General features: G+C 30.3%; 2 protein-coding genes across 2 annotated transcripts in view; both read left to right on the top strand.

The window, feature by feature from the left end:
- Window positions 1–6,421: 6,421 nt before the first annotated feature.
- Window positions 6,422–10,427, top strand: LOC125850844 (uncharacterized). Its single transcript, XM_049530686.1, has 4 exons — window positions 6,422–7,822; window positions 7,946–8,224; window positions 8,723–10,246; window positions 10,359–10,427. Exons 1-4 carry the CDS (start codon window positions 6,422–6,424, stop codon window positions 10,425–10,427), a joined length of 3,273 nt encoding a protein of 1,090 aa, XP_049386643.1.
- Window positions 10,428–13,919: 3,492 nt separating this feature from the next.
- Window positions 13,920–20,554, top strand: part of LOC125850848 (enoyl-[acyl-carrier-protein] reductase, mitochondrial-like) — a 41,502-nt gene continuing 34,867 nt past the window's right edge. Inside the window, exons 1-6 of the mRNA XM_049530691.1 lie at window positions 13,920–14,013; window positions 14,859–14,990; window positions 15,507–15,650; window positions 15,737–15,939; window positions 16,044–16,120; window positions 16,230–16,308. Coding sequence (XP_049386648.1) covers window positions 13,941–14,013; window positions 14,859–14,990; window positions 15,507–15,650; window positions 15,737–15,939; window positions 16,044–16,120; window positions 16,230–16,308 — 708 coding nt within the window. The 5' untranslated portion in view covers window positions 13,920–13,940. The remainder of the gene's footprint in view (window positions 14,014–14,858; window positions 14,991–15,506; window positions 15,651–15,736; window positions 15,940–16,043; window positions 16,121–16,229; window positions 16,309–20,554) is intronic.

The raw sequence follows: 20,554 nt of genomic DNA, 5'->3' as shown, positions 1-20,554 counted from the left end.
GTATTGCTGGTTGTATGATGCAGAATGTGGCAATGGGATTGGTGTGCAAGTAGATTTGAAGGAGGTTGATATGCATCTATTTAAATGTGACAATGATATCAAGGATTTCTTTGAGTTTTTAGCCTTGAGTCCCTTGGGTTGGCACTTTTTTTTTCTTTGTTGTTGTTATTGTACTAGTTGTAATTTCTTCTCAATTTTGTGATGGAAAAACTTCATGTGACTAATCTCTATTGAAGCTGAAGTTGTGGATTTAATTAATGAATTTTTCAAGTTTATTTTTGATAGATTCATGGTGGTGTGTTGTATTTTTATTAACTAATAGTTTTAGTCGAAGATAACAATTTCATGGTGGTGCAGAGATAATTAGCGAGGTGGCGTTGATCTTTGACCAGAGAGGAGAGAGAGATGAAGGCGATAGGAGAAGAGATGGTGGTCAAAATATGTATTTTATTAGGTGTACATGTACCTGACAAAATAAATACATGTATCTAATTAAGAGTTCACGTATCTGATAAAGTGGACATGTGTATGAGTTAAGATTATGTGTATCTATGAAAACAAATTTCTAATGCTTGGAAAAAAAATGGGAAGAAATTTAAATTTTTTGGAGAAGAAATTTAGGGAAGAACGCGTGATATGCTCCTAAATTGATGTGTTTCAGTTACATTCTATATTTAGATACACATAATTAGATGCATCTTATTAGAATGTATTTCAGATGCATGTAATCCAGATACACCTGGAGACCAAAATATAATAGAAATGATAATATTGAAACTCACAGAAAGACAAATAATTAACTCTAAACTAGTGGAATTTGTGTTATTGAATTATCATGTCTAACGTTATCAAGTTGAGTTGTATATATAATTAAGAAAGAATATTATTTTTACAGTTTTATTTTAGAAACAACGTGATGAAAACATAAATAGAAATAGTATACTAATTTCTCTAACAAATTAAATTAAACTTTTTACACGAGACATGTTGGCATCTAATTTTGGTCCCATTTTTTGAAGTCCAAGTTAATATATTTAAGTTTTTTATTCTTTAAATAATTCAAAATACAATTTTTGTATTTTTAATACAATTTATCGATACTTATCCTTATTTTTCAAAATATTAGAATTTTGATTATTCTTAAGTATTATTTTTGTCACAGCCTGTTGAGTATAAAATATTATTTAGTTTTGTTAAATTACATTTTTTATATGTCATTAATTTCATTTGTTTTAGTGTAGTTTATTAATCATAACATTGCTGGAACACTAATCATAACATTGAAGATTAGGAAACCTTTTGAAAATAATACCCGGAGCACCAATTATAACATTGCTGGAACAACTACACAACCCCCTTTTCATTGAATTAAATGATGTCTCACGATATATATGTGGAATAGAATATTACAATTTAGTCTTTCACATGGTATCGGTTGAGACATCTCTAATTTTCAAACATTTGGGTCCACATAGCTAGTCTATTTGATTTAATAGTTTTAGGAAGAGATAATTGAATAACAGTGGCGGATCTAGAATTTTGTTCAAGTTACAAATAATCATGACAACGATCAATAATAATAATTATCAGTTTTTTTAGTTATATCCATAACGAGTTATTTTGAAATGATATTCCTAACAAAAAATATACTCTATTAAATTTTTATCTACTTACAAGAAAATTTTCCACATATTTTCAATTTAACAAGCTACTTATTACTCATATATATAAGACTAAAACTATAACAATTTTGAAAACCATAAATAAATAAAAACTAGTAAAATAATAAATAAATAAAAATGCACTATCCTAACTTTCGTGTATACCAAGTAAAAAGGAAAATAAATACATAATTTGTATACTTCAAAAAATAAAACTAAGTACTACTCATCCGTTTCATAACAATTGTTTATTTTACTAAAATTAGTTGTCCACCTTACTAAATCAAGAAAGCATTAATCAAAATTTTCATATATTATCCTTGTAATAATTCTTTTTGAAAGTGTTCACATTTATTTGTAAAATTCGCAAGAAGTTTTTAAGGGGTGGAAGTAAAATTATTTTCTTCTTAATGATTTCTTAATATGCATGTAAAAAAGAAAATAATAAAATAATATGGATCAGAGAGAATATTTAAAACTATGAACTTATTGTCTAAATTATTGACAATTTTACAAATACAAACATTAAAAAAAAAAAAAAAAAAAAAACTTAACTAATAAATTTAGAATATTACTGTTGTTATTTCACGTGAACTAAAAGTCTAGATCTAAATAGTCTACATTTATTAGTTAATTTTAAAAAGGAAAAGTATCAAGAAATTCACATGAACTAGAAGTCTAGATCTATAATAGTTTACATTTGTAAATGTCGTAATGATAAAGACATTTGGCACAAAATATCCTAAAAATAATAACATTTGACACGAAATGTTATTTAAACAATCACATTAAATATAAATGTCAACAATATTATGACATTTGTTTCAAATGTCATATCATTTGACGCTAAGTACCAACATTTACACCTAATGTTGAAAATTAAGATTTTAAAAATTATTTTGTCACTCTTTATATTAAATTGTAGAACAAAATTATTGAATTAATGCTTACAAAATAAAAGTAGTAAATTTTTGGTATTGGCAAAAATTTAATTTTAATGTGACAATTTATAAAGGTCACAAATAAACGTCGTAAATCATTTTTCAAAAATAATTTAAATATCAAAAAATTTAAGTGACATTTTATATATGTCGTGAATAAATGTCGCTTATTAATTATCGACATTTCTTTAAATGTCGGAAAATTCTTGACAATCAAATGTCAGTAAGTAGTTTTGCAACATTTAAACAGCCTAATACGACATTTACAACAAAAGAAAATGAAGTGATAAATAAAGGGTCAATTGAGTATTATTCACTACAAAGAAAATGAAGATACAACCTTAAATAACATGTGCATCAACAAAAGTTTTGATGGAGTGATAAATATTTCTTTATTTTTAATTAAAGATCACGAATTTAAGCTTTACCTTCTAATATAAAAATTTTCAACGCAAATCTGAACTCAATCACCATTCAATGTGATACCAAACACTGATGAAAAAAAAAATGTTACACGTGCATTGAATTCTCAAGAAAAACAAGTGTGGTGTCAATTGACTTTCGTAAACAAAAATTTGGAGTGTATTGATTAAACAGCTACTTTGATAAACGACAAAAAAAATCATCTAACACTGTTAAGATAAAAGAATACTATAATAATATGCTCGTTATATCATAGGATACTCATTTTTAAGTCTTTTTCTCGGTCCATATANCAACAAAAGAAAATGAAGTGATAAATAAAGGGTCAATTGAGTATTATTCACTACAAAGAAAATGAAGATACAACCTTAAATAACATGTGCATCAACAAAAGTTTTGATGGAGTGATAAATATTTCTTTATTTTTAATTAAAAATCACGAATTTAAGCTTTACATTCTAATATAAAACTTTTCGACGCGAATCTGAACTCAATCACCATTCAATGTGATACCAAACACTGATGAAAAAAAAAAATGTTACACGTGCATTGAATTCTCAAGAAAAACTAGTGTGGTGTCAATTGACTTTGGTAAACAAAAATTTGGAGTGTATTGATTAAACAGAGACTTTGATAAACAACAAAAAAAAATCATCTAACACCGTTAAGATAAAAGAATACTATAATAATATGCTCGTTATATCATAGGATACTCACTTTTAAGTCTTTTTCTCAGTCCATATATCAAAATATCTAAAACAATCTTATTTTATCTTATAATATAAAATCATTTTGAATATTATCACAAATTTGAAGAGAATAGAATGTATATAAATATTATTTTATGTTGTAATATAGAAATAAAGTTTTTTATTTTATAAATCCTCAATCAAACAAGTTAAATAAATCTGGATATTAAAACGGAAAATTAAAATATTAGTCAGCTGATAAAATGAGTATATGGTGACAAAATCAAATCCGACTCATTAGTCGGGAGGAAGAGAAACATACCGCCATACAAACCCTCGCTGCTACAAGAAATTTTTGATCGATCATGGCCATATTGGCCACTGGTCAGCCTGCGTCGGCGGCTGGCCAGCAAATCTCTCTCAATTCTATTACTCAATTCCCCTCTCTACTGAATTCCAATTCAATTCCCATTAGCAACCAATATACTGGAACGAAGGATAAGCCTGACGAACCTAAAAGTTTGCCTACTGATTTGGTTTGTGCATCTGCTGGAGGCAAATATGTTGACCTTCTTAAACCTAATACAATGAATCTATCTCAAAATATTAAGCCTGCTACTGTTACACCTATTCCCATCAAACAGCCTTCGTATATCAATGGTATTCCAAGAATAACATGGACTGAAGAGGAAGTTAGGCGGATGAACACCATTGAAAACTTGCAATATGCGGTGATAGGGAAGTTTTCCTATGGGTGGCCAGAGATGGATGATTTGCGGATTCAAATTCCCAAACAATGTAATGTGAAGGGTGGATGTAAGATTGGGTTACTACGAAATAGACATATATTAATGCGATTTGAATTGTTTGAAGATTTTGTGAATATGATGTCGAAGAATTCATATTACATCACGGGCAAGGATGGTACGGCATATCAAATGCGACCTCTCATATATGATGCAAAATTTAAAGTGGATGAGGAAACGACTCAAGCCATGGCCTGGATTTCCTTTCCTGACTTATGGCCAACCTTTTTTGTTAAGGAATCTTTATTCTCACTAGCCTCTGCTATAGGGAAACCTATTCAGTTAGATATGGCGACAATAAATAAGACACGACCTAGTTGTGCTAGAGTCAAAGTTCAAGTGAACCTACTTGCTGATTTACCCAAATTTGTAGAATTGGAGATTGAGGATCCTATATCTCAATCATCAAGAGTGGAAAGAATTAAAGTTCTCTATGATGTTTTACCAAAATACTGCAAAAAGTGTAAACTGCAAGGACATAATGAAGATGATTGCAGAGTTTTGCATCCTGAATTGAAGAAGGATACTCAGATTGAAGTGGCAACAGAAGCAGATCCAACAAAGAAGAATGAGGCACACAGGAATCAACAAAGAACTTTTCAACAGTGGAATCCTACTAGGAGAAGATTCACTTTGGAAAAGGGAAAATTTTGTGATAATGCAAGAGATCCAGAAGATGATGATATAATCACTAAAAATCCTTTTGATGATTTACCTGAAGATAATGATATGAGACAAGAAGTAGGGTCTGTAGAAGAGAAGGAGAAGATTGAGTTATCAGAAGCAGACAACACAGATACAAGTAACAAGGAAGAAAGTACCACAAGAAATTGGGTTAATCAATCATTTTACAAGAGGAGAGCACCAACTCAAGATGCTACGAAGGATAATAATGACCAAAAAAGGGCTCTCACTGTTGGTGAACATGTGCAGCAAAAGGATAAGGAAATATGTGGAGATGATACAACAGATACATCAGAGGTTATAACTACTGTAGGTAAGGCTATAACTGTAGTAGTTTGTAGTGACAAAGAGCAAGAGCAATGACAACTACAAAGTCAGCAACAAACATTATACAATGCACAGATGGAAACTGATAAGTCCAACAAGACAAATAGTGACTTGTGCTATGATAATTTAGTGTATAACACTGAAAAAATGAATACTGAGAAGGTGCAACAGCAGCAACAAGAACAATATTTAACAGACTTGGAGAATACCAATGAAGAAAGTAACTTGCAAGATGATGTACAGCAACAACTGATTGATGTTGAGAAGGATAGTAATAGAAGTGATCTGCAGGAAGTTATTCAGAAGCATATAGATGTGGTCAATAATGTAAATAATCTGTTGGACAGTGAAACAAATGGAATTGATGGGGAAAAGGGGAAAGATGCATATCCAGAAGTCGAGAATGAGCAAGTTGACAATGGTGGAAACAAAACTCAATCACAACAACAAATGGTGGAAAAGAAGATGGAGATAGAAGGGTTAACTGGACCATTACCACAGGCAATTATAGCTTCAACAGTTGAGTCTCCTGTTAAGGTCCTGCATGACATTGATACACACAATATAAATGAGATAAATGAACAGCAACATGTGGAAGTTAATGACGAAATAAGCAAGGAAGATGAAGATGAAGATCAAAATCAGCACAATCTCATACATGCTTTGAAGGTGGCAGATTTATCTCCAGATGTTCAATCAAAGGGGAAGAAAAATAGGGCTAATGTTGAAACCAGTAAGCCCACAAGAACTATTCCCAAAAGGAGTGCTAAATCTGTTTATAAATGATTCAGAAAGCACTTGTATGGAATATTAGATCAGTCAGAACCCAACATGCTTTTCATCGGGTTCAAATGCTTAACAAACATCACAAGTTCTTCGTCATAGCACTAATGGAGCCTTTTCAACATACAAGACACATTCAGAAGTATAAAAGAAGATTGGGTATGCAGTATGCTAATTACAATCGGAATGGTAAAATTTGGGTGTTTGTCCAGGAAAATATTCAAGTGGAGATCTTATCAGACTCTGAACAACAGATTACATTACAACTTACATTTCAAGATTCGGGAGATTCCATCATCTATACTTTTGTTTATGCTAAGTGTTCAGCACTTGAAAGACTAAGCTTGTGGGATGATATTTATTTACTGAGTCACAATATGAGGTTACCTTGGCTTGTAGGTGGCGACTTCAATGTTATTTTGAACGATGAAGAGAAAATTGGAGGTCTTCCTGTTTATCCTCAAGAATATGAGGATTTTGCTTTCTGTGTGAACTCTTGTGAGCTTTTTGATATTAACTTTAAAGGGAGTCCTTTTACTTGGTGGAATGGAAGAGCTGATGCTGAATGTATATTTAAAAGACTTGATAGACTGATGATCAATCAGGTTTTTCTTGGTCATTATGGAAATGTGGAGCTGGAGCATCTTGCAAGAACAGGGTCTGACCATGCACCCATGTTGCTGAGTTGTGGGGATCAGACTAATAATATCAAGAGGTCTTTCAGATTTTTGAAATTCTGGACAGAAAAATCTGATTTCAAAGATGTTGTGAGAGATAATTGGGTTGCTGATGAGTCCATTGATGTTTTTATTAGCTTGAAACAGAAGATGAAGAGGACTAAAATTGCATTGTCTACATGGAGTAGGGTAAGATTTGGAGATATTTTTAAGCAACTGGTTATAAGGGAAGATATTGTTAGAATTAAAGAAGGTCTTTTTGAAGAACTACCAACTGCTGAAAACAGAGCTATTCTTCAAAAGGCACAGGCTGAATTAAAACAGTATTTACACTATGAAGAGGAATTTTGGAGACAAAAATCTGGTGTTAAATGGTTTACTGAAGGAGACAAGAATACAAGATTTTTTCATAATCTTGTGAACGGGAGAAGAAAGAGATTACAAGTCAAAAGAATCCTTACAAGAGATGGTGTATGGACTGATGATGCTAAAGAGGTTGCTACCGAGGCTGTTGCCTTCTTCCAAGATCAGTTTACTGATGTTGAGAATGAGACAGAGCTTTCTTTGATTGAGCATATTCCCACACTAGTTACTGATGAAGACAACGCTATGTTAAATGCTAGTCCTACAGTGGAGGAGATCAAGAAGGTGGTTTTTGAACTTAATAGTGACAGTGCTAGTGGACCCGATGGTTTTACTGGGCACTTCTATCAAGTCTGCTGGGATATCGTAGGAAAGGATGTTGTCAATGTGGTGGAGGCTTTCTTTAATGGTTCCACTCTTCCCAAATCTATTACTCATACTAATTTGGTCTTATTGCCTAAGAAAAAAGTGATTCAATCATTTTCTGATATGAGACCTATTAGTTTAAGTAATTTTCTGAACAAAGTTATCTCTAGAGTGATTCATGATAGGTTGGAAAAACTGCTCCTAAGACTGATCTCTCCTAATTAGTCTGGTTTTGTGAAGGGAAGGAGCATCACAGAGAATGTCCTCTTAGCCCAAGAAATTATTGCAGATATCAGATTAAGAGGTAGACCAGCTAATGTTGTGATTAAGCTTGACATGTCCAAGGCTTATGATAGAGTGAATTGGAGATTTCTGATCAAAGTTATGGAGAAAATGGGTTTTAACAGTTTTGTTGCAGATAAAGTGTGGAGATTGGTGGCAAATAACTGGTATTCAGTCCTCATTAATGGACAAGCTCATGGTTTCTTTCACTCTTCTAGAGGGGTAAAATAGGGAGATCCTCTCTCCCCTGCATTATTCATTTTGGCTGCGGAAGTTCTTTCTAGAGCCTTAAACAATTTGTTCCATAATCAAGACTTTACAAGATATGGAATGCCTAAGTGGAGTGATGATATAAATCATCTTGCATATGCAGATGATACCGTTATCTTTGTTAGTGCAGAGAAGAAGTCGCTTAATTTGGTTATGGAAAGACTAGGCTTATATGAAGATCAATCAGGGCAGCTGATTAATAAAGATAAGAGTTTCTTCTATGTGTTTAGCAAAACTGCCCATTCTATAGTTTAAACTATTGAGGATTGCACTGGTTTTATTAGGGGAAAATTTCCATTGACTTATCTTGGTTGTCCTATTGGTCATGCAAAGAAGAGGAAAAGTCATTTTTCCGATATCATGAAGAAAGTTCAAAGCAAAATACAGGCTTAGAAGGGTAAACTTTTATCGTTTGGTGGTAAGTCTGTGTTGATTAATAATGTTTTACAGAGTATTTCCATATACCTCTTATCTGCAATAACACCTCCTAAATGTGTTATTCATGATTTACATAGATTGTTTGCTAAATTTTTATGGAACTCTAAGGAGGAGGGGAGAAGCAAACATTGGATATCATGGTCTGATATTTGTAGGCCTAAGGAGGAAGGTGGGTTGGGCTTTAGATCTCTTTTTGATGTGTCCAAAGCAATGTTTGCCAAACTTTGGTGGACTTTCCGAACTAAAAAGTCAATGTGGACTATATACATGTGGAACAAATATTGTAAGAGACATAGACCTCAATTGGTGGAATGGAATGGAGGTTCTCAGACTTGGAAGTTTATGTTAGAAGCTAGAGATTGTATTGACCAACAGATTTGGTGGGAACCAAAGTGTGGTCATTCCAGTGTATGGTTTGATAACTGGACACAACTGGGTGCTCTTTACTATTATTTACCTGTTTCTCATTCTAACAATTATGATTTTGATGAGGTAAATCAATTGATGAGTCAGGGACTTTGGAATGAAGATCTCATGCTCCAATTACTACCAGAAGATGTCTGTAAACATGTCCAAAATGTAATTGGAGTAGTAGAGGATACCGAAGAATGGGACTCACCAAGATGGATGTGTACTAGCTCTGGAAAATTTACGATTGGAAGTGCCTGGGAAATATTGAGACAAGGAAATGATGAACAAGAAATTGCTAAGAAGATTTGGGTGAAAGGGGTTCCCTTCAAATTTTCTTTCTTTCTTTGGAGATTGTGGAAAAAAAGAATACCCATTGGGGAAGTTCTTATCAAGATCAGAGTGGTGGATGAAGTTAAATGTTGCTACTGTAATAGTTCAGAAAATGAAACTTTTGAACATCTTTTTGTGACGTGCTTTATGGCTAAGAAGTTGTGGAATACTTTTGCTAGTATTGCTGATGTGCAGGGACCTTTTTTGCAGCTTAACGATACTATACATAAATGGTGGGGTAAGGACTGCTCATCAAAGCTTATACCTCTCTTCAAGGCTGTCCCGTCATTTATCACTTGGCAAATCTGGAAAAGGAGAAATATGATTTCTCATGGAGGTAATATGTCATTTTATAGTATGGTTATGGAGGTCAACAGAAATTTATATCATCTAGCTACTTTTAGCTATCCTTGGTTGCAAAACATTCCTAATACTTGGCATCTAATGGTTCCTTTTTTTATTGAATATGCACCCCTTATTGATTGTAAGATGGTGTACTGGAGATTGCCTAGATTAGGATCCTACAAGTGTAACTCGGATGGTGCAGTAAAAGGAGTTGGTGGCCCTAGTGCTGGGGCCTTTTGTATTAGAAATGATGAAGGAAATTTGATACACGCTGAGTCTTTTGGTTTGGGAATAACTTCAGTTCTAATGTCTGAGGCAATGGCTTTGCGAAGAGGACTAGAGCACTGTATAATGCATCAATACTTGCCAGTAACATTGGAGACTGACTCATTAATGCTCCAAAAGGTTTTGAATGGTATTTGGGAGATTCCTTGGAGTAGTCGGGTGGAGGTGAAAAGGATCAATGGTCTGAGAATTAATGTTGATGCAAGAGTGGAGCACATCCTTAGGGAAGGCAACACTTTTGCAGATTATTTAGCTAACCAGTTTTTTCTTTTTGCAGGTACAACAGATATCATCTATTCAGATTTCCAAGAGTTACCACCAAAAGGGAAAGCAATACTACACCTAGATAAAACACAAACTCCCAATCTTAGAATTAGAAACATCCAAAACAGGAGTTTCAATACACAAGCATAATTGAGACAAACAACAACAACAAGAGGATGACAAAGAAATATCAAAAGGCGATGGTAGTACGTGCATACTTGCATAAGTGAATGTAATTGCAATATACTGTTTATGCGGAGATGGAACTCATATGTGGCTTCCTTATGCAGTGGTATCAGTCTCTTTGGGGCTCAACCTGCAGAGAAGGTCATGTATGAATTAAATCGAAGTATAACAGTGCACAAAGATGAAAGAGGAGAAAGCATTGTTCATTCAACTTCATTTTGTGGTTTAGATTAGGTCAATCCGAGTTGAAGAAGTCTTCAAAGGACCTAATTTCATGGCACTTGTGAGAGTTTTTGAGTGTCTTCAGTGAAATTTGTCCAAATTCGGATCCATTTCAATCTATGTCTATATATTGGAGGCATTTGAACTATATTCTATCCTTCTCTCCCTGCTACCTTCATCAGAGAGGTCGATTTCTCGACCATGGAGCAGATTGGAATCATCCAAGGAATTGCAAACTTGAGAATCAGAAAAATGCAAAACAGATAATATGGCTACAGTGATAATGATACTAATGCACAATGCAGCACACAACAATAGTATTTCAGGTGAAAGCACAAAGAAAAGGAAATCATGTTGGGGTTATCAAGATATATAAATCTAAACATCAGTGAAGTAGTGTTCTTAAAGAAACGATCTTTAGCAAAATTAATAAGAATTACCTAGCCTATGCAGTGGTATTAGTTAGGGTTTCTGACTCAATCTGCAGGAAAGGGTAAAACTTAAAAATGGAGCTCAAGGATCGTTTACAACATCAAAAGCGAGTTAGGGAGCAGATCGATTCTTACCTAAGTTGTTCGAGCTGTGTGGATTCAGTGGGATGGAAACGAACCGAACGCAGCTTCTCCAAGGCAGCACTTCGTCTTCATCCTCCATGGAAGCTCAAGCTTGAAGATGACCAACTCCTTTTTCCTTTTTTTTTTTTTGGTTGTTTCATTTTTGTATTTGGTTTTTGGACAGAGTATTTTGTTTTTGGACCAGATCACTTTTATGATCTGGTTGTTTCCTTTTGTTTTAGCTTCTAATAAATGGTCCCTGAGACCCACTTTGATTTTTTTTTTAAAAAAAAAAAATGAGTATATAACTTCTCATTTCCTTCGGTACTTTTTTTATTGTGCATTTTTCCACAATTTTTTTTCAAGTACCACTCAAACTTTACATTTTCTCTTCTTTTGGTTTCATTTAAAGCTTTAAATGACAATTTAAGTCCCACAATGTCTAAAAGTTAGTGGATCCTAGTACAAGCTTTAGGGCATCTCCAACTCAAACACTAAATTCAGCATTATTTTTTGTGTAATTAACTTCATTCTACTGCACCAAATTTTACATCAAAAAAGAATATTTTTCTCTCTCTTTATTATTATATTATTATTTTTTATTTCATTTATAATTTCTTATTTCATAAAACAAATTCTTTCTAAAACATTCAATATATAATTCATGGTGAATGTCAATTACTACTTTGTTGAATGTTTATTATTTACGGTTATTTTTAAGTACATTGTATTATTTGTTTGAGAATTTATATGTTTGCATTTTTAATTTTTGTGAAGGTTAATTGTAGTTATATCCAATTATAATTTATAGTAGAATTAACATAAATTTAATTTAAAAAAAAAGTCATATATAGAAAAAATAATTTATAAAAAAGCTAAATTTTATATCTAAAATTAATATTATAAAAATATTACATAAAAAATAATTAAATATACAAGAGATTTAATTAAAACATATAATTTATATAATGTTTAATTAAAAGTTTGTATAATGAAATAATAATAAAATATTCAAAAAGTGAATTTGTGTGATGAATAGTGTTCCACCAAATTTGGTGTAACACTATTCATACACCAAAATGGTATTTTACCTATGTTATTTAACCTTTTTGAACATTTTTACCCTTTTAACTTTAATATCTTTTAACTAAAAAGTGAAAAAAGATTAGTTTATTTTAAAATAAAAAAGATACTATGAACTTTTTAATTTTCTAGCCAAATTTTGGCCATTTAGCATTATCTATTTTTAATTAACTCAATTAATTGTTAGGGTAATCAACATTATGATAATGAATTTGTTAATTGAGGTTTTCATTTAATTAGACCGTTAAAGATAAGGGCAAGAAAAAAAAACAAAAGATTGACGTCAGGGACATTTTATGCCCGAGTAGGTAGATAAAGAGTAATTTGTACCAATTCGCATAATTGAGAGCTATTTTATGCCCTTTTCCGTTATTATTATTATTATTATTATTATTATTATTATTATTATTATTATTATTATTATTATCATCATCATCATCATTTTACATTATGGGTGTGTTTGGCATGTTTCCAATTTTCTCATGTTTGGTTGGGTTAAATGTTATGGAAAATGTTTTTTAAATCAACTCATTTTCCTCAAATTTAAGGAAAATGATTTCCCTTCAAAACGTAAGGAAAACATTTTCCAAAACTCTCTTCCAACTTCAAATTACAATTTTTTTTTGGTTGTAAAAATTAATTTATTTTGTCCCTACCCTCAAACCAGCCCCCATAAAAAAATAAATAAATAAAGCTTGTTTTTCACCCACCCCCTACCAGCCTCCCCACACACCAAAAAAAATTTAAGTTTGTTTTTAAAAAATATTTTCAACTTCAAAATTTCATTTTTTCACCATACCCTCGACCCCCCCCACCCACCCACCCCCTACCAGCCCCCCACCCTCCATAAAATATTTTAAGTTTGTTTTTAAAAAATATTTTCAACTTCAAATTCTTATTTTTTTCACCCCTACTCTCGATTCCACCCCCCGAGAAAAAAATTTAAGTTTGTTTTTAAAAAATATTTTCAATTTCAAAAATTATTTTCTACTCTAGTAAAAATAAAAGATATTTCTCAAAAACATTTTTCATTCATAAACCAAACACTAAAAAAAATTTTCGAAAAATATTTTCTATTCACCAACCAAACATGAGAAAATAAGTGAAAAATCTACTTGTTTTCCGGGAAAACATTTTCCTTCGTACCAAACACACCCTATAAGTTGCTGCATATTCCCCAAATGTTTCCAAGTGAAAACTTAAAAACACTTTAATACAATACATCAAATTTTGTAGGATAATGTTTTCTCGTCTCTCAAATTTGGTCGTCCCTAAACAAACCTCTGTCGTAAACTTCCCGGCCACCATGTCTCCACCATCCACCGCCATTGTCTACGACCAACATGGCCCGCCTGACACCATCACAAGGTCCGTTCTAGATTCACAATGTCCTCCTACCACCACCCTACGTTGTAAAAAAATTATAATATATATACAGATAATTTTTTTTTATGTATATATAGTAAATGTTTATTTTATTTTTTTATATTTTAAATTATGTTAGTGAAAATTTTAATTCCAACAGAGTTACGAAGATTCCACCGGTGGAGATGAATGAGAACGAGGTGTGCGTGAAAATGCTTGCAGCTCCCATCAATCCCGCCGATATCAACAGAATAGAGGGTTAATTCCATTAAATTCTCTTTTTCTCCTTTATATATATAAAAATATATATATTAAATAATATCAGTGGTACAAAAAAAATAGAATGAAAAAAAGAATATTTTTCAATCTAATAGTTGATATAGTAATTACTAGGTCGTAGGTTTAATTAATTTCAATAAAGGAAAAAATACTTTGTGATTTCTTCGAAGAAAAATTACACTATATGAAGTTGTGCTTGGTTATATTTTTTTTCTAAAGAATAAGGTTGAATGTACATAAAAAGTGAAAAATGAGTTTAAAAACCTATTGCTAGTAGAACATGTCGAAGGAAAATTACACTATATGAAATTGTGCTTGGTTATATTTTTTTCTAAAGAATAAGGTTGAATGTACACAAAAAGTGAAAAATGAGTTTAAAAAACTATTGCTAGTAGAATATGTCAGACATTTCATGAGATTAGTCAAAGTGTGAGCAAATTAAGTCACTATCATGTTATAGTCTTGTTGAACAGGGGTATCTGTTATCTATTGTTAGTAAAATATGTTAGGCATTTTATGAAATTAGTTAAGGTGTGCATAAACTAGTTATCATTTTGGTTGTGGGGATGGGGGGATTCATGAAGTTGTGATTGGTTATATTTTTTTTTTACAGAATATTCGAATAATCTTCAAGGTTGAGTGTACGTAGATATAACATGAAAAGTGAAAAATGAGTTTAAAAAACATATTATAGGCTGTTTTCCAAATTTAAAGTACAATTTCAAGTTAAATATATAACTTCCATAATTGAGAAAAACAAGTTAATAAAAAAGTGAATAATTTTTATGATAGAGTCCTTAATTTTACTAATAATTGCATATCAGGAGTGTATCCGGTACTGCCACCAACACCTACAATAGGGGGTTGGGAAGGTGTTGGAGAAATACATTCTGTGGGCTCTGCTGTTATGGCTTTTTCCCCTGGAGATTTGGTTATTCATGCAGCTTATCTTTCAGGTAATTATTCAAACTCTAGCTATATTAGATAATTACGTGTCAAATTATCATGAAATAGGATTTAAGTTACAAGGTTAGCTAGTATTCTCAATAACTTTAGTTCAAATCTTATAAATGATTATGACATAAGAATTAAATTCGGAACATGAGATTTTGTACCAAGAACATCGACTTTTCATGTCGATCTTCTATGCAATCATCTTTGTTTAGTTTACTATTTAACGTCCTCCCAATCCCACTACAATAAAAACAATTTTTAACGGATTGTCGCTAAAAATACATATTTAGTGGCAATTAAGTTATTATCATTAATTAATTATTGTTATAGAACGTTTTTGATGTAGTGACCCTAGTTATACAGGTACAACCCAAAAGCTTCCTCTTTCATATTGATGAAAGCGCTAGACACATAAAAAATTCTCATTTTCCTTTCCAAAAGCGCATTTACAAAATAAAATAAAATAATTCGTAAAATTCAAATTTTGAACTCGTAGTTTTATGTCTTTTATGTTCCAGGGACATGGCAAACCTATGTGGTAGAAGATCAAAGTTTATGGTACAAAATAGACAAAAACACTCCAATTGAATATGCTGCCACTATTTCTGTTAATCCTTTGAGTGCCTTGAGAATGCTTGAGGACTTTGTGGCTTTAAAATCAGGTTTATTATTTAAATTTCCTAATAAAAAACATGTTTAATTATTTTAATTTGATTTAAAAATTAATTAGTTTTTTTCGATTAAACAGGGGACACAATTGTTCAAAATGGAGCTACAAGCATAGTAGGGCAATGTGTTATTCAATTAGCTCGAATTCGTGGAATTCATAGCATTAATATCATAAGAGATAAACCTGAATCTGATAAAATTAAAGAAAAATTAATTAAACTTGGCGCTAATAAAGTATTTACTGAAAGTGAACTCGAAGTCAAAGGTGTCAAAAATCTCCTGGTATGAATTTAACTTTTATATACGAACAATATGATTATTTTTTAAATAATCAACAAGTGTATTTTTTTTTTTAATATGTTGTAACGATCGATGATGTGGTGTAGGGTGATATACCTAAACCTAGTTTAGGTTTGAATTGTATTGGTGGAAATGCAGCTAATATGGTGGTAAAATTCTTAAAGTGAGATACTTTTTTTATTTTTTTAAATATTGTTTTCTTCAAAGTTAAAGTTTTTACTTTTTTTTTTTGGTTAAATATTGAAGATATACAATTTTTATTTTTTTTTAAGGCAAGGTGGTACTATGGTTACATATGGAGGGATGTCAAAGAAGCCAATTACCATATCTACTCCATATTTTATATTCAAGGTTAGTTTTCAAATGATCAATTATGAAATTTAAACACTAAGTAATTCTTTGGATCATATATTGAACGGCTATGAGTATATCGAAAATAATATCTACACACATTTTATTTATTTCAAACTTGACCATTTGTAGATCACTGAATATGTTGTTATATATTGAATTATCTTCTTTTTTTAAAGGACATTTCATTAAAAGGATACCTGTTACAAGAAAAGAATTTAGATGAAACACAATATAGGTGTTCGATTGATCATCTATTGGCCCTCGTTCGTGCTGGGATATTGCAATATGAGTACAATTTCTTACTCTCTCAAACAATTAATTTTGTAATTTTTTATAAATTTATTTTAAATTTATATATATAATTTTACTAAAAAAGAAGAAGTTATTTTGAATTTAAAATGAACAAATAGCAATATTGATTTTTTTAAAAAAATTTATTACAGGATGGAGATGGTACCTTTTAAAGACTTTCATGTAGCTCTTGAAAAGGCAATGGGGAAACAAGGAAGTCAAAGGAAACAAATTCTAAAATTTTAAAATATGTTAAGTAATAAATAATTGTAACAATAAGAAAAATATTTTCCCCCTGAGTTTGGGGATATATTTTTCAAGTTGAATTTCGTATCATTTCTCCCTTCATCATTTGATTTTACGCATCTAGTTTATTATCCATGCTAATAAGTATAAATATATTTTTAATATAAATATTTAAAATTCAATATTAGATATTATATTAATTATTATTGTTAACAGAAAAAAGGTTTAAATATATCATTAAATTTTGAAAAAGACTCATTCATGTCATCCGTTAAAAGTTTGGCTCATACCTATGTCATTTTCGTTTGAGAAAAAGCTCATTTATGACATTATTTGTTAACTTAAACCAATTCCATTTTACAAAATTATTTTTTACACACGGTCAATTATGAAAAACCATTTTTTACACGTGGTCAATTATGATTCAGCCACGTCATTAGTTAAATTATTTTTTTAAAGGGAAAAGCCTCAAATATGTCATCAAACTTTGAGAAAAGGTTCATATATGTCATCCGTTCAATGTTTGGCTCATCTATATTATTTCAATTGACAAATAATGGATGAGATGTTTCTCAAACGAAAATGGTATAGATAAGCTAAACTCTTAATAGATGACATAGATAAGCTTTTTCTCAAAATTTGATAGCGTATTTGAGTTTTTTAAAATTAATATGTTACATTCTCTCATCAATTATTATAATATTTTTGGTTTGAATTTATATATAATTATTATATATTATATGAACAGGTTGTCTAAGTCATTAGGTACTCTCTCAGTTTCAATGCGTATGTGCTACTTTTCATTTTTATTCGTTTAAAAAATGAAAAAAAAAAAACTCTTCTATTTATTAGTAACTGTACTCTTTGATTTTTAATTTTTCACATAACATGTCTAAGATCACAAGATTTAAAAAAAAATTATTTAAACTTTGTGTCAAGTAAAAGTATGACAAACAAATTGAACTAGAAAGAATATACTCCCTAGATCAGTTCACTTTTACTCGTCATTTTTCACATATCAAGAGTAAATAATTATTTTTCCATGTTTTGCCTTTAGTGTTAATTACTTTTTCTCCAAATCATTTTTCAAGTTTTAATACTAATTATCAATTAATAGGGGTAATATGCTAATTAAAATATCATGTCAATTTTATTTTTTTTAATGAGTGTATCATATCCAAATTTGACAAATAAGTGTAGGTGATGAAAAAAGAGAAACGCGAAAGTGTATTACAAGGTTGGAGTATCATCAATCACTCACTAACAAAGTGAAAATTCGTATAATCAACTAACTAATCTATACTAAGATTCTCCACTCTCTTTCTTAAATACAAGTTAGAATGCAAGTTTTGTTTACAGTTTCTTCTTGAGCTAGCCAAATTCAACTTAAATTATCTTACTTTGATCAAGTTGCTAAGAAAACACGTCCCTTTTGTTCTATTTTATCCCAAAAACAACTTTTCCATTACTAATTCTATGGTACAACAACTTGAAGATTTTGATGAAAATAAATATTTAAATTGTCAAGATCAAGGTGTTACAATCACATATATATATAAAGCTGAAACATAAAATCGATGATGTGACGCTCTCTAAGGCCTCAAATCCTATTTCTCTTTTTTGTGTTTTTTTGGGATTTTTCCTCATTTTAAAATACATAAAATATTATGAATTTATATTTAATTATTTCCTTATTAAAGAAAAAACATAAAACTAACATTTATGCCCACTGAAAGTAATCAGTTGCTCGCCATTAACTTTTGAAAAAAAAAAAAAACAATAACTCACCATTAATGTTGCCCAAAATTTTCTAGCGGGAAAAAAAAACTCTTTCTCCTTCCCTATAATTAACATTTATATTTATTAATAGGTATTGATGTTATATTAGTATTAAATAGTAAACATTAGTGTTAGCACGGTTTTTTTGCCCAGAAAAACTGATTTCATTATCCTTCTCCTTCCCACTAATTAATATTTATTAAAAGATATTAAATGTTGCACCTCTTCAAATTCTGGGGTTTCAATAAAATGGTAGTATAAATTTAGGAACAAAGCTCCAACAGCCCCATGTGCTATGTGAAAAACTAATGATTCTATATTTCATCAGGTAATTCTAATTATTATTTTTATTGGATAATTATATCAACAAACTTATTAGTGGTTATACATGGTTCTAGGTGATACTACGATCTCTTCTTAAGATTTTCTTATGCATGGACGTTTATTATTATGATTTCTAAGCAATATATCCTTTCTTTGATTGTTAAGTATAATTTTTGCTGAGTTTGTTCCATCATTTGCAGAAAGTGAAAAGAAAAATGTATCAACAAGCTACAACAACTATTCAAATGGACTTCTTATCAAACTACTTATCATGAGTATCTCAAATATATCTTTTTGATTATGCTTGTAGATATAATTATTTAAGTATTTATAAGATGCAATTTTACTTAATACATGTCGTATATGTGTTTTGTTTCTTTTAATTTGTTGGTTTAATTTTCTTTTTTATTCATTATTTTATGTAAAATTCTTTTCTTCTTTGTGTGTTTTCATAGATGATTACGAAAATAATAAATTGTTCATAAATAAGAACGTTGAAAGAAAATTGAACTCTCATCAGCGTATAAGCTTTAGTTTATTATTGTTTTCATTGATTTATTTCTCACAACATTTAGATATCCGAAGGCTTGACTTTAATTAGTTTTAAAAAATAATGGGAATAAAATTATGTTTTCTTATGCACAAAATGATTTGCTGAGAAATGAAATCAAACTTAATTTTGACATATTTAAAGTTTCAAATTTAGTTCGAATTAAAAAGAGTGAATTACGTTGAACTAGCTATTTTTAAATTTGAATAATCACGTTTTAGTATGAGTTGAATTTGTATTTGTCTTTTACATGAGTGATTTGAATATAAGTTATTATCAATTGTTTAACAAATCAAAAAAACTTCAATTGAATTAGAACCACAATTTTTTAATTTCTCCAAATATATGATTGCTTGAAATTTAAAATTAATATCTATATATATTTATATATAGTTGGGCATAGACAAAGTGATATTACAACTCTATAATCAATAACCATATTTTTCTTCTTTTTTTCCTCAATTTTTACCATTTTCCTATTTTGCTAATCTGTTTTTGTTACTAACAAAGAAATCAAAAGTCACTACATCAAATATTTCTCCTGACTATATGTTACTCATTTTTTTTCAATTACTCACTATTAACTATCACTTATTGTCTTCAAGTCTCTTTAATGTGTTAGCACCTATCATTTTAATATAAAATTTTAACATCAATTAAATAATTACTCAATGGATTAGGGGAAGATAATTACTATAAAAGATGAGAAAAGATTAAAGATGTTAGATTTCGAATAGGTAATGCGAATATTAAAGTAGAAAAAACTATTAAAATTTTGATTATTCAAAAATAAAGCACAATCTTTGAATAACAACAAGAATTAGGGAAATAAGAAAATAATGAAATTAAATAAATAAATAAATATAAAAGGATCGAAAGAAGTAACGATCCAGAAAAATAAAAAAAGGAAGTAGAATAAGAGAGTGAAAGAAAACGGAGATAATCACGAAGAAAATAATGAAAACTCGAGGGAAAGTAACCTATTTTCTAAAATAGAGCTTATTATTTAGGGTATGAACAAATGAGGAGGAGATTAGATACGAGAATAGAAAA

This window comes from Solanum stenotomum, unplaced genomic scaffold (genome assembly GCF_019186545.1).
Source record: "Solanum stenotomum isolate F172 unplaced genomic scaffold, ASM1918654v1 scaffold19785, whole genome shotgun sequence".
NCBI lineage: Eukaryota > Viridiplantae > Streptophyta > Magnoliopsida > Solanales > Solanaceae > Solanum > Solanum stenotomum.
This window is presented reverse-complemented; position numbering and strand designations above follow the sequence as displayed.

Excerpts from the sequence above, each read along its gene's own strand:
- LOC125850844 (XM_049530686.1), top strand. The coding sequence starts at position 6,422 with ATGGAGCCTTTTCAACATACAAGACACATTCAGAAGTATAAAAGAAGA. Across the intron at positions 7,823-7,945 it reads TCTTATTGCCTAAGAAAAAA|TCTGGTTTTGTGAAGGGAAG; the intron begins GTGATTCAATCA and ends TCTCCTAATTAG. Across the intron at positions 10,247-10,358 it reads CTTGGAGTAGTCGGGTGGAG|GTACAACAGATATCATCTAT; the intron begins GTGAAAAGGATC and ends TTCTTTTTGCAG.